The sequence below is a fragment of the Wasmannia auropunctata genome, unplaced genomic scaffold (assembly GCF_000956235.1).
Source record: "Wasmannia auropunctata unplaced genomic scaffold, wasmannia.A_1.0 LD336000.1, whole genome shotgun sequence".
NCBI lineage: Eukaryota > Metazoa > Arthropoda > Insecta > Hymenoptera > Formicidae > Wasmannia > Wasmannia auropunctata.
The window spans coordinates 1,772,959-1,789,617 of record NW_012026890.1 but is presented as its reverse complement, the minus strand read 5'-3'; the positions used below and the strand labels follow the sequence as shown (position 1 = coordinate 1,789,617).

The following is a 16,659-nucleotide window of genomic DNA, read 5'->3' as shown; positions in this document are numbered from 1 at the left end:
GGGTTAGTTAAAATTTATTTTGATACTTATCTGGATAAAATACAGCACAGTTTATTAACAATTTTTATAAATCCATTGTATTATGCCGGTTTACTTAAATTAAATATGACATTTCTAATGATTTCAATATTGAATTCAAATAATAAATCCATTATTTTACTTATATAATATTTCTATCCTTTTCTGACAAATCAATTTATTTTACCACTTTACACCTCGCTATTTTCTGCTCAATATCGATTTATCTAAAGAAGTGTAAAATGAACAATATACAAAGCAAAATATCCGGTATTGAGAAACTATCAAATTTCCAATGATGTTTATTTCTTTCTGCGATATATAATATCGAACTACAGAATCCATAAGCCGGATAAACGGAAAACGAATTTCATGTTCTGACACGATGCAAGATTCTTGTGGCAATGATTGATAAAATACGAAATAATCATTGCTGCGTCAATGTCATATTTGGAAAAACAGAGACCGAGCGTATATTTTATTGTTAGTGTATTTCAGGAAATACATCACGACTGTAGTTCAATGACTGAAATTCAATAATATTCTTTATTCTTGAAAAAACTTCGAGAAAATTTTTTATGTGAGGAAAAGTACAAGTTCATATATCTTTACATCACATATAAATTTGTATTTAAAAATTAAGAAATTCCTAAAAATTTCAGCAACTTTATAGATTTTATGTTCAAATTAGATAATATCCTTCCCAGAAAAATATTTAGAAATACGTATCAAAAATCTGTCACAATAGAACAAATTAATTGTTCTAGTTTTCTTAGTTATCTTTATCCATCTATTTTTTGTTCCATTTATAATCGCGAGGAAAGCAATTTTTCAACAAAGTATCATAGGTTCAATAATTTCGGCAGACAGTTACGTCAAGAAATAAATCGTGAGAATGAGTTGAAAATAATTCGAAATAATCAACGGAAAATGGTGCCATAAAATAAGAGCACATTCGTATCTCTAAATGCATAAATTATGATTGCATGGCGAATCTCTGAAAAAGTTTTACGAACAATCCGCTTGGATACGAAGGACAAGGAAGGAGAAACTTCAGTAACTTCCTTTACCCCACCTTCGCGGACTTTTATCGATAGCGAGGGAGTCTTTCGTCGAGAGTTCGATTAATTGAGCTCTCTCGCTGCCTTTTTTCACTTCGCAGAGAAGCATCTACCCGTTTTCTTACCGACGTGCTTTTTTTCAGTCGCCAATCTACCCTTTTCCCTTTCCCATCCTCGTCCCATCGATTAATCTCGATCCCCAGCAAAATCGTGTCGACAGCCTCATCCACGCGATTCGGCCGCGCCGCTTGCTCTTGTTCTTCGCGAATCAAGTCTGGAAAAGTCTTTTTACCGGCTGAAGCGAATCAGTCGAGAGCGGAGACTGCATTAAATGGTTACAATTTCTTCGAAGTGTTCATTCGGAAGTGCCGATAAGTTAATTAAGCGGCGACGCGATTGTTACGCGAAATTATCTGGCCGATTGAACGTTACATCATACATAGAGCGCGTTGAAACGCCACAGACATATCTGTATTAATCGGAAATACGTCTCGCTAATCTGTTAGATATCTATATCTCTGAAGATACCCGTCTAAACCACGAATCCAAACTTTTGTTCTCACGTCACAAACATACAGATAAAGATTGATGAGAATCTTCTTGTTCAATTCATCAAAATATTTTAACAAAATTTAATAATATTTAATAACTATTTTATTAAACTAATTATTTAAAAACATTATATTTATACTTATATTTATCGAATTAATATAATATTTTTAAATAATTAAGATGAGAAAACGCAACATGGTCAAAGCGGGTCTTGGTGCTTATAATAACATTTATATGTAAATCTTACAATTTTTAATTCAAGTAAACTACGCACCGAATATTTGTCGGTCTTAAAACACAGCTCTGAACTAAGGAGTACATAATATCACAATTAAAGAAACAAAGCAATGTAGTCATTTGATACTGATAATATTTTTAAGTATTTTACCCATTATGAAATCATATATTTGGATAGTAAATTGAAGGGCATCAATCGAATGCTAAACTGCTTTCAGTTCGAACATAATCGCTTACGGCCGTTCGTGGCTGCGTCTGTTTCAGGCTCGTATGAAGCGTGTCGGGGCTACCTCGAGCAATTACGTCGCAAAAGTTCGCTCGAAAGTTTTTCCACGCTTAACGAGCGTGATAAATTTCTGTTACGCGCCCCCGGGAGCGGCCGGACGCGAGGCCGAGAGTTTACAACAGCGATAAAAATCTCGTTGAAATTATTCATGGACAATGCTTATACGCTTCTCTCTTGTCCTCGGAAGAAGGCGGCTAACTTACTCCTCTGAGGACAATATCCTGCAAGGAGAAAGCGTCGCGCGTCTAGCAATAGCGCCAATACGCATAAGAAAATGATTAGCTCTGACAACGCGAGCTTGGTTCAATCTAATTTATTATCGTAATGCATTAATGGATTAATCATTATTATTCATATAATCTCAATAAAATCTATGATATGTGGACGTTCATCATATTTTATATCAAAATGTAGCTTTATAAATAAAATACAAAAAAAATATTTAAATTTCAATTGTTTGATTGTCGGATTCGCGAATACCGGTTCGTGGCCATCACTGCGACGACTAATTCGATTGTAAAAGGCAAAGAACGGTCAGTTCCGCTCCGTCCTGCCGTTCATAAATTAATTTGCTATTACTCGTACTGCCTTTTCTTCTTTTCACCGGCAGCGCATCGCAAAAGTAACGATCTGCGATGTTGATAAGTCAATCAAATAATTTCGTACTAGAAAGTACTTACATAAATTTCCACGAGCGCTGAAATAAATTCAATTATCGCAATGATAAGCATAGATTATCTCGCTCGAGAGATACAGACGTAATAATTTATATCCAATTTAAATTCGTTCGCAAGATTGCTGTAGCTTCCCGTAACTCATTTTGCGAATAAGATTTCCAATATTATACAACGTCGTATTAACTAAAAAATATATAACTTCGAATCTCGCGTCGCAAGCTTAACAATCCGTATATACCTGACAGACGATATTTCGATCTTCCGATCTGTACCGTTTCTTTTCTTATCATCTTTCTCATTACTACAAAAACCTTACTGAATCCAATATCGTATGACATACTCATGCATGCACTATCACAACAATAACAGTGCCCGGTTTCTAAAGGTATCAAATTTGTTTACCACCCACAGCGTGTTTCCAATGAAATACAAGCGCATCAAAACAGATCGTGCAACCTTATCGGTTGACAACCTGTCACGATGTACCAACAACCGTTTACCGAGCAGGCGCAAAATAACATCCACTTACGCGATCTGCAGCCACCTCTGAAGTACAGGGAATAATCGCGCTGTATAGCAGTTACTGCTACAAACTCAATTTTGTCAGCTCGCCTGCTGGCGATCGATTCTTTTTGTCGCTACCCTCCGTCAATTGCTACGGCAGCGCATCCATCAAACCGGTAGAGGCACTTCTGAACGCCTTTTGCTCCCCTATCGTATTCCCATTGGTCGCTACTCCCGCGCAAAGGCACCCTCTTCTAATTCCGATGGGCCAGCTACAACTTCTTGATGGCGCTATTGCTTGTCAGAACTTCCTCCTTTTTTTTTATTCCCTCGAGAATGACTGATTTCCACAGTCATTTAGACTTAGCGAATCCTCAGACCCGAATTCAATACATTATAGACGCTCGCATACATTTATATATCGTGTACACATTTTGTGAATAATGGTGCAATAAATATTCGAAGAACTAATTTAAGAATAATAATAAAAAATATAAGAATAAGAATTGGAGAGAATGTTTAATATCTAAATAGAATAGATTAGCAAAAAGTTGCTTTTTATTTGAAAAACTTTTCGTGCTGTTATTAAGACCAACGGATTTGATTCAATTGATCTCGCATTTAGCTCCTCATTCAAAGATTTTTTTTCTTAAAATTCATCCATCTCGAATGCGAATAATCGAAGACTTTCCGTGGAACTTTCTTCAATAATTACAAAAATATCTCGTGAAATTTCAAAACGTCTTATTAATAACAAGCTAATTGTTTAATAAACCGTTATATTTTATTATAAAGTTAAATAAAATATACAAGCGAAAAATAATTATTTATTTAATTATATATCTAAACTAATAATTATATAAAAATAATTATTAGTTTAGATAATAATTCAGTGTGCTAATGAAAACGATTAGCATAAATTTGCCTTGATTGACTAGTCAATATTATCGTGTATAAATTTTATACCAATCAGAGCGAATATTACTAATAAATCCATCGGACTATGACCCGATAAAATCAGTCACGTCTGTTAGATAAGAAAAAAGTATTATCGACAATTCGAGATACTCACTTTATGAAATTTTCAAGCAGTAGCCGGACACCACCAATACCTAGCAGTAAGAAGCCCCAATTGACGAATCCCGTGAAGTTATCGAAGCCGGAGCTCCACGAAAAGAGACTATCTCTTGGACGGTGACATCTGCAAAAGAAATAAAAGAACTTGAATCGCTCGTTTTTTCCCATTATTTATTCGCTGTTATAGGTATTAGCGACGTCGCCGATAATTTTTCAACGCAGTCATTTTATAAAATGTTACGTAAATAATTATTACGGGTTCGTCACAGGGGTCCGAATTCCGAATTATAAGTAATGATTTCATGTATATTTTGTATTCGTCTCTTTACGATCTCTTTATACATAGCGAGATCGTTATTAAACGGAAATTCGATAATAGACCAAGCGCCGAGTAGCTGAAAGAGAAGAAGGTATTAAGGAGGAATATTCCCGTTCTGGCACCGTACTAGCAAAATGCTCCTTGTGCGCGAGCGGTATGAAGAAAGACATATGAACGTCATAGGGATGAGAATGGGGCAATAAAGGAGGCTTTCATATCGCACGGTTATACATGTCCTTATATCAATTTACGGACTGACGTATAGTTCACACGTGACGACGTGGTAAATGATATGAGTCAGTTTTATTGCAATAAAAGATGCTCGTTATATTTGACGGACGTTTGAGCGAGCGGCAGTGCGCCTCTGTCTCGGAGACACCGCCGCGTGGGGACTTGCCATTCTCGCGTTTTCCATTATGAATTTAGTAGCAAAATGTACTTTATAATAGACGATCGTAGCAAGATTACCGTTGTCCGCGCACGACTCTCTCACTTTGTACTCTCGACGGACGTTGCTTTGCATTCGGCAGGCATTCAGGACGCCACAAATTTCGTTTAGACCGCGCGGTCCGCTGAGGTATCAAAGTAAACAGTAACAATGCATCCTGGTACCACAAAGATACACGGAATGCGTTTCACTTTTAGAGCATTTATATATTTCTCTTCAGAGCGTTCCTTTAAAAAAAAAGAGAAACTTTAGTACTCTATTAAAATTGTAATTGGAAAATTAAGGACAAAAATATTACCCAAACAAATAACAAAATAAATAATTAAGAGAAACTCAATATCACGTTTCTAAAAAATAATTAAATATTTAATAATTAAAATGTAACAAACTCTTCAATTAACACAACAATAAACATTTAATTAATACAACATTAAATATTTAAGTTAAAATAATCTCACTATGCAATTTTTTTTAATAAGTAACACTTTAACGAGCCTATCTTTCACAGTTTGTGATAACAAATTTGTGATAATAAAATAACAAATTTGTTTGTTTCCTCGCTATTCTCTTAGAGATATAACAATAGTGGCTCATTCGACACAGTCGACCGCTATCATGAATCCCGAATGCGCCTTCTCGATCAAAGATACGAGAGGCACTCGACTGTTTTGTGTGCCGTAAGACAAAACCCTTTCGAAAAGTTTATACGATGGTCCCCATCGAGGACCCTCGTCGCGTGCGCGCAGCCAACGGGGAGATGACAGACGTGTATCGTGGAAGCCGATTACCGAGGTGCATCCGGTATATAATCCGCCCTAGAGACACCGAGACAAGAGGGTTTTGTGTTACAATAGATACCATTCAGATTTCACGCACGGAGTATTGTTGACGATGCGCACTTGCCAGTCACGCGAGAGAGAGAAAGAGAGAGAGAGAAAGAGAGAGAGAGAGAGAGAGAAAGAGAGAAAGACAGAGAGACAGAGAGAGAGAAAGGCGCACCATACGGAATCTCCAATATCTAAAGTGCTTATTGGATGTACATGACGATGCGAGAAGAATACGTACTAAAAGGATCTCGAATAGTACCACGGTGAGTAGATTACGTAGCAAGGAACAAAGGACCAAGACGAAACTTCTATTCTAGCACTTTGTACTTCAAGTTACTCTTTTAACACATTTAATATTCTCGTCGTAACGTTCTTTATATCCAAGCTCACTTGCGAAACTGAAAAATTATTTTCGTCAAACGAGAGTAAAAATATATTTTCTATCAATACATATTGCCGTAGCAAGATAGAAGAAATTTCTAAGTAATTCAAAAAGTATCAGACATCTCTCTGATGTGTGACTATAAATAAATAAATTTATTTATTTATTTATAAAGTTATATTTCAAAATTCATATTTCTCTATAATTGTGTGATTTTTACGCCGACGATAAAAACTCATTCTTTAAATAAATCACAAATCGCTGGAAATAACATTATGATATCCACAATCAATATAGAAGGAAAATAAATCTTATCAAGCGATTCGATTTTGTCGACTTCTCGATTGCCTCTTACTTCGTGACCGCTAGTATTATGCCGTTATTGAGATAGGTCTTGTGAAGCTTCTATATCACTTTCATGGAGAGAAGAACCTCTCGTCTTAAGTATTTACATGAAAGATCTTAACGGAAACCCGGAGCGTGAGCGATAAGATGTATTCTTGAGACCGTGTCTCCTTGGAACTTCGAAGAACCAGACTCACAACCGAAAAGCCATGAAATTGAATTTATATCCTTTATGATATTACAATTTAAAATTTCCAAATCGTATAAATGCCTAAAAAATATGGTGAAAACGCAAATCCCCATTTAAAGTCTCTTTAAATCAAAATGCAAATTATGGCTTTAACTGAAAATGCAAGTCATTTCAGTAAAATGATAAATGTAATATGCCCTCTCATTATCGTAGTCCGTAATTATTCGAACTCTACCGCGAAAGTTTTAACTATAACCAAGCCATTCAAAAGACACATTAAGACAATGTTCGCATTTTATGTGCTCATTTTTTGTAATCTTAATTGGCTCTTTTATTGGACACTACACTTATCTTGTACCGTAAACTATACTATCATCATAGAGATTGTGTATCTAAACAAGTGCTACGCACGTTTAACGTACGTTTAACAGTACCTGATAATTATGCAAGTATTTTTATTTTATAAACGTGTGCACAAAATATATTTTAATTATTCTCTTTCTTATACATTTTGCTGTAGCATATATTCTACATTTTTCTCAAATATAAAATTAAATCTCAAAGTTTTAAATTTCAACAACCAATAATTAAAATACGTGAGTATAAATTAAAAATTTGACCTAATAATAATTGTTGGTAATTAACATACATTTAATTATTTATATAGAGTAAAAACTAAGATTACTTAAGATATATTGCAATAAAATTATCAATTTAGGAAAATATTCATACATCAAGTGAGCTGCAAAAATCCATAATGATCGTTATATCTACATGTATATATATTTTAATATCATCTTTTAAATTATAAATTTTTATTTTAATAATGATTTACGATTAATGCAATATTTATACATAACAAACTAAAAAATAAAGCAATAAAATATCCAATTAAAATATGTTACGTGAAATTATTAATAAAGCAATGATCTCAGTATATATTATCTAAAAATTTATGCAAATATCAATGAAAATATAATATCTGCTATAAAATACAATATATTTTAAGCACATAACTCCAGCAGAAAATTTAAAACGGATTAGAAAAATATATAATGAAATATATTAATTATATTATATTAATAATATAATTTTTGATAAATATATTTGTTAAATATGTAGTATATATTTTTAAAATATATAACATGAATAAGTAGCGCACACATATGTAAAATGCGCACATCATTACTTTTCTGATATAAATTTTCACAACGGCGACTTCGCAGCGATGACGATGCAATTTGTCTGGTGAAGAATTCCGTCGGTTTTGCGTACAAAATGTAACAGGCGAACGTTATATATCGCCCCGTCGTAATTACCCGCAGCTACCCTCAGCAGCGCGGTTTCTGCGTGCATTCAGCAGCATCGTCGCACGTCCCTTCCCCACCACCCCGTGCACACACAACAGTACCCCTAATAAACCCTCTCGACCTGTACGCCGTAACTATTACTCAGAATTTATGGCAGATCGCGATAATTAATAGAGCCGCGATAGAAACGGCGGTTTGCGCACGAAGAGCTATCTCTCGCGCTTCTGGTATTGGGACAGCATGGGACAGGACGCGAACGTGTCGCTCGGAAATTCCATATGCATGAGAACGATGGACTGGATATGTCCGAAGTGTCGCCGCGGCCAAGCGTCTTCGGGAAACGTGAGATACGGCCGCGAACGGATTCACGACCTTTCGACTTTTGTCACTCGGCTTGAGTAACACAATGAGTCATCTGATATGCGATAAACGTCAGTTCATACGATATCAGAGAAATAATGCTTCGTTATCCTTCGATCGATGCTCCGCTGGAAATTACGGGCGTTACTTTTCAACTTTATACTTATCGACATTACTCTTTGACTCTCTCTTTCTCTCTCTCTCTCTCTCTCTCTCTCTCTCTCTCTTCTCCCTTAATAAGTAGCATTATTATATTTCATATTGATGGATTAGGGCTGACGATGTCGTCTTGTCAGGTTGAGAAAACCATGCTTGAAACTAGACACGCGCTCGCGGATGATTTATCGGGATTGTTGGCGGTACTTTTTAGACGAAAGTCCGAGCGGCATCCGCTTGTGATAAGTTGCAATATCATACTTCAGTCCACTTTCTGACAAACCGCAGCCATAGAGGACCAAAAAAGGATCAACTAAGTTGTCGTTGCTCTTCCGGGACCCGGAACTGAGGAGACGCGCTCCCCGAGCGCGCGCCACTTTCTTGTCGCTCCAAGGCAAATCGCTTCCGCTTTCTTGCAGTGGACATATTACGGGCCGCGGAAAAAGTTACTCTTAAGCGAAACTTGCGCTAACGCGACGAGTTTTCGGCACGTATAGCCGCCGTGGCGTCCCTTGATCATCGACACCGCGATCGCGCGCGCAACTTCGGCGTCGAGTTTTTGCTCGTAACGTCCGACGAGGACCCGTTTTTCTTCGCCAATGTTGGCGGCGAACGTGACTTCGGACCGATCCGCGGATTTAATTGAACCTGAGTTGTGATCGCTGACGCACCCGAATGGCGATTGATTTCGCAATTTTGACGCTGTCTGCATGACAAATTTCCGACTCTGCCGTCTTTGAATTCGCTAATCAGAGCAAATGTTTAAATAAGTGGTCTCTTATTAAAATTATTTTGTCATTACACTTCTAATAAAAAATAAGTAACATTTCATTAAAAAAAAAGAAACAACTTTCTTCTCAAACTTGTGAAAAGTCCTGATTATGAATCTTATTAAAAAAAAATAAGCAGCAATAATTTCGAGCAATTTTTCTACGACAAGATAATACCATCTCATTGCCATTATTACCATCCTATACATTATTACATCTCAGTTGCAAATCTCCGTTAAAAATAATACTCGCATTTTTTTTTTTCCATTTTTTCGTCTAAAAATTTTAATGGATACGCATGAGCACGTGCCATTAAACGCGCAAAATTACTTTTGGAAGTTTGTCCGTGTGTGAAAATAGCGAGAAAAAAGCAAACAAGCAAAACGCGCGTGGTCATGACCGATAAAACCGTGACAATTTTCAAATGAAATTATTTACAGCGCCTAAAAACAAAAATCGTGTTTATTCAAAACCCGCGTCCTATTGAAAAATGCAAGCCCACGCTCGCGGGTAGATTTTAAACAAAATAAAAGGCGCCGTCGCGCGCAAAAAACCTCATCGGCATTCCCGTCGCTTTAATTTAAAAATATGACGATTATTATTTCTCTGCATGAAAAAATTAACACCCACGAAGTTGTTGGATGAAAAAAATCCCTTCGCAGGCCAGTGAACGTAAAAATGAAGGGACAGGAAGATGGGGGAGAGAAAGAGGAGTGAGAATAATCGACATATGATGGGTGCGCGAAATGAAATAAAGAGAGAAACGCGCTTTTCACATCATGGGAAATGTTCAAAACGCGGACGATGTTTCCGAATAATTATTCGGGCGTCCTGTAGCGGTCGCGAAACATAATTCAATCGAGATAAATTTTCGCGCCAATACCCGACTGTCCATCACCGACATTTTCGCAATCCGACCAACGTTTTTCCGAACGATTCTGTGTGTCACTTTTCGAGACAACTTTATTGGAAATTATGAACAAAACAATGAATATCGCAAACGAGTAAATTAAACTGCAAATATTTCTCTCCCTTTATTATAGAAAATCATCAGCGTTGAACAAATATTAAATGCATATATGTATAGATTTTAGTAGATAATTAAAAATTCCATAATAATATTATACTAAACTTCTGCATTACTTTTTCATTAAAATATAGCATAATTCATTGATGTAGCGCCGGTTTATTTAATTACTTGCTCGTTATTGAGACTGATAAACGATAAACGCGACCTCGCACTGTATAATAACGATGTGTCTAACTGCACATCTATCTGTGTAATAATTATTCAGCGTGTATCACGGATGACTAATGTCCCGTGTCATACTGAGTTGCATGAATTATTCCGAGATTGGGGACTTATATTCAACGTGATTTTCCTACCGGCATCGTAGAGTAATATCGCGCAATAAGATTAAAAGAATGATTGTTTTATCGTTATTCCAAACAGCTACCAGTTTGCGTATAAAGTACCATTTTTCTGTCATGCACCATATTTCACTGATTTGTGTTCGGCATTCCCCGATAGTGCTCATATTTCATCTGCATATTTTTCTACAACGTAATAAAATAACCATTATAATTAAAATGAATATATTAAATAAAAAAACAAAACGTGAAGTATTATCATTATATCAGTTAATAAATTAATACAAGTAAATTTTATAATATAAAATAATAAAAAGACTTTTGTTTGTGTAGTTGTACAGATTACATAAAAAAATCATAAACAGAATTTTTACAAACGTATGCATGTATATCGTTAAAAGGATTCGTGTATAGTAATATCCTTGTATTACGTTCTTCAATAGTAATCCAATTCTCAATATTCTCATGGCTTTTTATCGAGACAACGTTTCTTTATTTTTTCCATTTCATTCAGAAAATTAAAAAGACATGCGTTGTTTATCTGATGGTTGCTACAAATCTTTAGATTTTAACAATTTATTCGTAAAACGAAACATTAGCTTATTTCCGCTTAAAATCGCATACTTCTCGAATTATCCGTTAAAGTATAAACCGATGAAACCGCGAAAAATAAAAATGTCGAATCTTTTGTCTTCGGCCTGAATTTGAAAGCCACTCATGCTATCATCTCTCTCTCTCTCTCTCTCTCTCTTCCATTTTCACTCTCTCCTTCTCACTCACTTTTTCTTTTTCGATCCTTCATAGAAAACGACGAAGAGTTGTTCGCACAAAGACAGACGCGACAAGCGGATAAGAGGGTGAGGGGGGAGAGAGGGAAGCGAGAATGAGAGGAAGGGTAAGAAGAAGCATCCGGAAAGGGTGAAGTAAAAGAATGGCACCCCGTGCATGAACCTTCCACGTCGAATGGTATCTTCCTCGAGAATCTTCCTGACACCGGAAGGCCTCGTGAATATTTAAACGATAGACGGATATACATATATTACCCGTGTAATGAGGGGGGAATCCTCCAACTACAACGTCCGGCTGGCGAATCGGTGGGCCGAAAGAGAATAAGAAACGGCGCTGGCGGAAGAATATTTTAAATGATTCATGAAGGGAAATTAAACGGCGCTTTAAACAGGCTTTTCTTCCCTCACTTTCATTCACCTCAACCACGCCTCCTCTTCCACACCTCCGACTACCTCCGGAATCGATTACCTATCGTCTTCTTCTGCCTGGCTCCCAATTCATTTCTCGCTACTGCTCGCTCTGCCTTTATGCTATGAATTGTTCTTCTCTTTCTCTCTCTTTCTTTCGATCTCTTCGTCTCTCCCTCTGTCTATTTTATTTATCCGCCTACCCGTCTATCTTCCATTTTGTTTGTCTTGCCATTGCTTCTCTTTCTTAATCAACCATTTTATTGCGATTCTTCTTACCAATGGCATTTCCAATCTTGGTAATGCATTCCAGAGATTCATAAAAATTTTCTCACCTATCTTGTGAACGGCAAACGGAATTCGTATAAGTTGGATAAGCGTTAAAGAAGTTAATTTAAAGCTGGTCGTGACACGACCAACATATTTTCTCTTTACCCCTTGGCGAAACCACATGGCAGCTTCGTCGTCTCCGACCCTGCAGGCGCGGTCAGACTAAATTGCGTTTCTTTTGACTCGGTGATTACTGCCTGCACCGGTATAATTGCAAGTCTCGACACTGCATATAGATATACGAAACATTAATCTTTTATCTGAATTATATATTTCTACGTAAAATATTTGTTTGTCCGGCTTCGTTCTGCCGTGACAGCGTAACGAGAGAAAGTGATGTCGGTCCTGACACATGTATAATTTACAACAAACATTCACAGCATCAAGATAGACTTGACGCACATGCACATGTTTACACTTTCAATTAAAATATAGTAACAGTCAACAATTATTTATAATATATCGCAATATACAACAATTTTTTTTGTTTTATCTCCTTTTCATTCTATTTTTATTATTAGGTAGTATTTTGAATTATTTCGAGCGGTGTAGTTTAAAGTTTGTAAAATATAAATCTGGGAAATATCATCCGGCACGTCATCTTCGCGGCGATTCAGCAGAGCAAGAGCTCCGAGCCGGCGACGTCGAGTTACCGCGAAAAAACCGCAACCCTTCCTAATCCGGACACTCGTTCCGTCCCTTCCGCCGGCGTAATCGCCGCCATTGTTCTTCCGCCTGATTTCGCGCGCGAAATCCGCCGCTGCCGCCTACAATCTTATCGTGGAAACGAGGCGGGAGACAGAAAAAGAAAGAACGATAAAAATTGCGAGGTAGCAGCGGCGCCGGCCGGGTGGAAAGGGTTGCGGGGATTGACAGCACAATACCGTTAATCCTCATCCGTTTCGAAGGCGCTACGCGAGACGGTTCTCTGTGTTGGGTTCACGAGAGATTAAAAGTTTTTACCGAACTCGACGAAATGCAAAAAAGTAGCGACGGAGAAGAGCGGCGGAGACGCAGACGGGTGCAGGATGGGACGAGAAGCAAAAATTCGGCGCGGCACGCTGAACGTCAGGGTGAAAATTTGCCACCCGCCGCGAGGATAACGCGTGGTTTCAGGGTTTATTAAGAGGCTTTTTGCCAGAGAAACGCGCGCCACCCGGTCGAAATATGGGGCGCACGTAGAGCTGACTCCGGAGTTAGTATCGGTGCACGCGATAATAACGCACAGCCAGTACAGCCTGACGTAAATTAAAATCTTAGAGTGAGATTCGCTTCAACGCTTCGCTAATCGTTGGAGAACGATTTATCAAAGAGTTTCATCGAAGTTTCGTTATCTCGGAGAAGAGTGTTAAGTTAATATTTTAATTTGGTGCGATAACAGCCACGTAGTAAATACATTTCTTTTAATAACTTTCCAAAAACGGTTCCATAAGAGATTATAATAGATATGTACGCGCTAGTTACATGCAAACTAGTTTGTGCAAACTCTCGCCGGATGTAGCATTTGAGTTGGTTAATCCTCTCTGCCAGCACGCAAGGCGGAAGATCCCAATTTGTATCTTGTCTTTGGCGGTAATCGATTGTTGCTCCGCTGAGTGGGCGTTACAACACAGTTAAACAATGCATCAGTGAACTTAGCAATTCTCTTTAACGGCAAGATGCGAAGGGGAGCGCCGTCGAATCAGGTGGGCAAACACGTCCCGGGTACTCTCCCGCGCCGAAATCGAGAACGAGGAGGAGATCGGAAACTCTGAAGTCAATCTCGAGCATTCCGGAAATACATTGTAAAGCAACCGGTCCCGTTCCTCCTTCTCGCGCTATGCCTCTGTACTCCTCCTCCTGCGCTCGCGCGCGGAAAGAAGAGGACGAGAATCCGATATTGCCCGGCTGCAGGGCTCGTACCCATCGCGCGCGTCTAATTGCAAACTCGTGAAAACAAGAGAAGCGCTCGACAAACACGCCGCGAGTAAATATAAGGATCGTTTGTTCGAGGATGGATTCGCCGGTATAAGGAGTGGGCCGGGAAGAATAAAGAAGGCGCGCGCCAAGATGGAAAAGAAGCTGCGACGCGACAAGGCAAAAGAGACTCTCGCCATTTTCGAGAACAAGAAACTCTTGTTTGCAAGTCATTATACCATGTTGGAGGGGTAGTTTTTTACTCTCTGTTTTTTACTCTTTTCCCCCGTTTTTCTTACTTGAGTGACGCAATGAACGGAATGCACGTGAAAGAGCTGCACGTACACGCACGGGGAGAGACAAGTAAAAAGTTGGGCGCGTAACAGAGTACGCGATATTTTTGGTGCGCAGAAATAACATTGAATTTGTAATAGCCAATTTCAATCCCATACGCTTTTATTTCCGCGAGAAATGTTCTTTTCTCGTCCAACGAGAAATCTCTCATTTAAGTCAATATTAGAATAATACGTGCATTGATTTTATTCATTCATTTTAATTATTCTGATATTTTATTAGTTAAATCCGTTTGCAATTCTTCGATAATATATTTTCCCCAGTAATTAATAAAACAAAATTACATAATAATAACTTGCATAAACATATTCATATTTCTACATTAGAGATATATTATATTTAAAAAAATTATATCTTATCGCAGTTTTGCACGTAAAAGAAAAATCTCATTTAAAATATATCGAACGTGACAATTAATTAATCACGCGTATAATAAATGTTAAAATAAAGAGCGAAATAATTCCGAACTCCCTTTAATCAATAAATTTAATAAAATACAAGGGCTATGAAAGTTAGCGCGATAAGTGGTGCGCAATAAAAATTAAATTAAATACAAGCAATTTGTAATAATATAATTACATAGCTTGATAGGATAAAATTACATAGTTGTTTCGACTGATCTTTCAGTCATCTTCAGCGAATACATAGAATAAAATAACGATGTTTCACTATACTAAAATCCGCACTTCTCACACAGTTTCCGCTCTACTGCATAACTGCGGATTTTAGTATAGTGAACCATCGTTATTTTATTCTATGTATTCGCTGAAGATAATTGAAAGATCAGTCGAAACATAAAAAACAACTATATAATTTTATCCTATCAAGCTACTATGTAATTATACTATTAAAAATCGCTTGGATTTAATTTAATTTTTTATTGTGCACCACTTACCGCGCTAACACCCATAGAACTTATATTTTATTAAATTTATAATGAATGTTTTTTGCGATATTACATGTATTTTTTGTTCTATAATACATTATGAATAAATCCAATACTTTTCATGGCTAATAATTCAATCACGTATAATTTTATATATTCTCTCAATCGACTTTTATAATATAGAAAAAAATATAGAGAAATATGTATAATATATTATGATCACTATAATACGGTGCTCTCTGCCTTTCACTGCATATACCTAATATAATTCGCAGTGCTTTATGTTTTATTCGCAAATGATTTTATGTTAAAAATTGAAATATTCTGGTTTTAATTAATTATCGACACACATATATATATATATATATATATATATATATATATTCTATTTATTTCTCGAACAAATGACAAAGAATAACGTACATTCCTTAATGATCAGGTAACTGAGTACAAGCACGACCGTGTGCCCACTGTAAATGTAATCTCCGCAATAAGTGTGTTTGCCATTAATGGACAAGCCGAAGCCGGAGATGAGCTGCAAGACTCTCTTTGTCACGAGAAGCGGACTAGTGTTGTTCGCCTTCGGACTGCAATAGTAAGTTTTACTGGCGATCGGTACGACCGTCACGTACATCGTAATGCTCCTCATCATATAGAGCAAGCTCATTAGCAGAAATATTCGTCTAGCTACTATGAATCTGTAGAAATAAACTCGATCATATTAGATACCTCGTCTCTAGCAAAAATAATTTCGCAACGATTTACTCAAGATTTTATACACACCTATGTTTATGAAAAATGATAAAAACCATTGCGGAATTGGACATGATCATAATCAAGACTTCCGAGACGTTAAGCGCCCAATCCTGAGCGGTAACATTATCCAGTACTACGTCAGGAAGTGGTCCATACGTGTTTCTGTCTGGAACGCGCTCGTGTACCATCGCGAGGGAAGCCGTCGTCAGTATGAAGTTTACGACCATAAAGAGAAATGCTGTAACGGAAAGCAACTTGATTATTACATATATCCTTCAACATTCTCTCCATTCGAATATAATTATCGTGCCATTTTCTTTTTCTCTATCGTTGCTTTTTCCGTTCTTTCGT

General features: G+C 37.1%; 1 protein-coding gene across 1 annotated transcript in view; it reads right to left on the bottom strand.

The window, feature by feature from the left end:
- The window catches only part of LOC105453318 (diacylglycerol O-acyltransferase 1), a 92,131-nt gene that overhangs the window by 70,594 nt on the left and 4,878 nt on the right, over positions 1 to 16,659 (bottom strand). Inside the window, exon 2 of the mRNA XM_011695159.1 lies at positions 4,408 to 4,536. Coding sequence (XP_011693461.1) covers positions 4,408 to 4,536 — 129 coding nt within the window. The remainder of the gene's footprint in view (positions 1 to 4,407; positions 4,537 to 16,659) is intronic.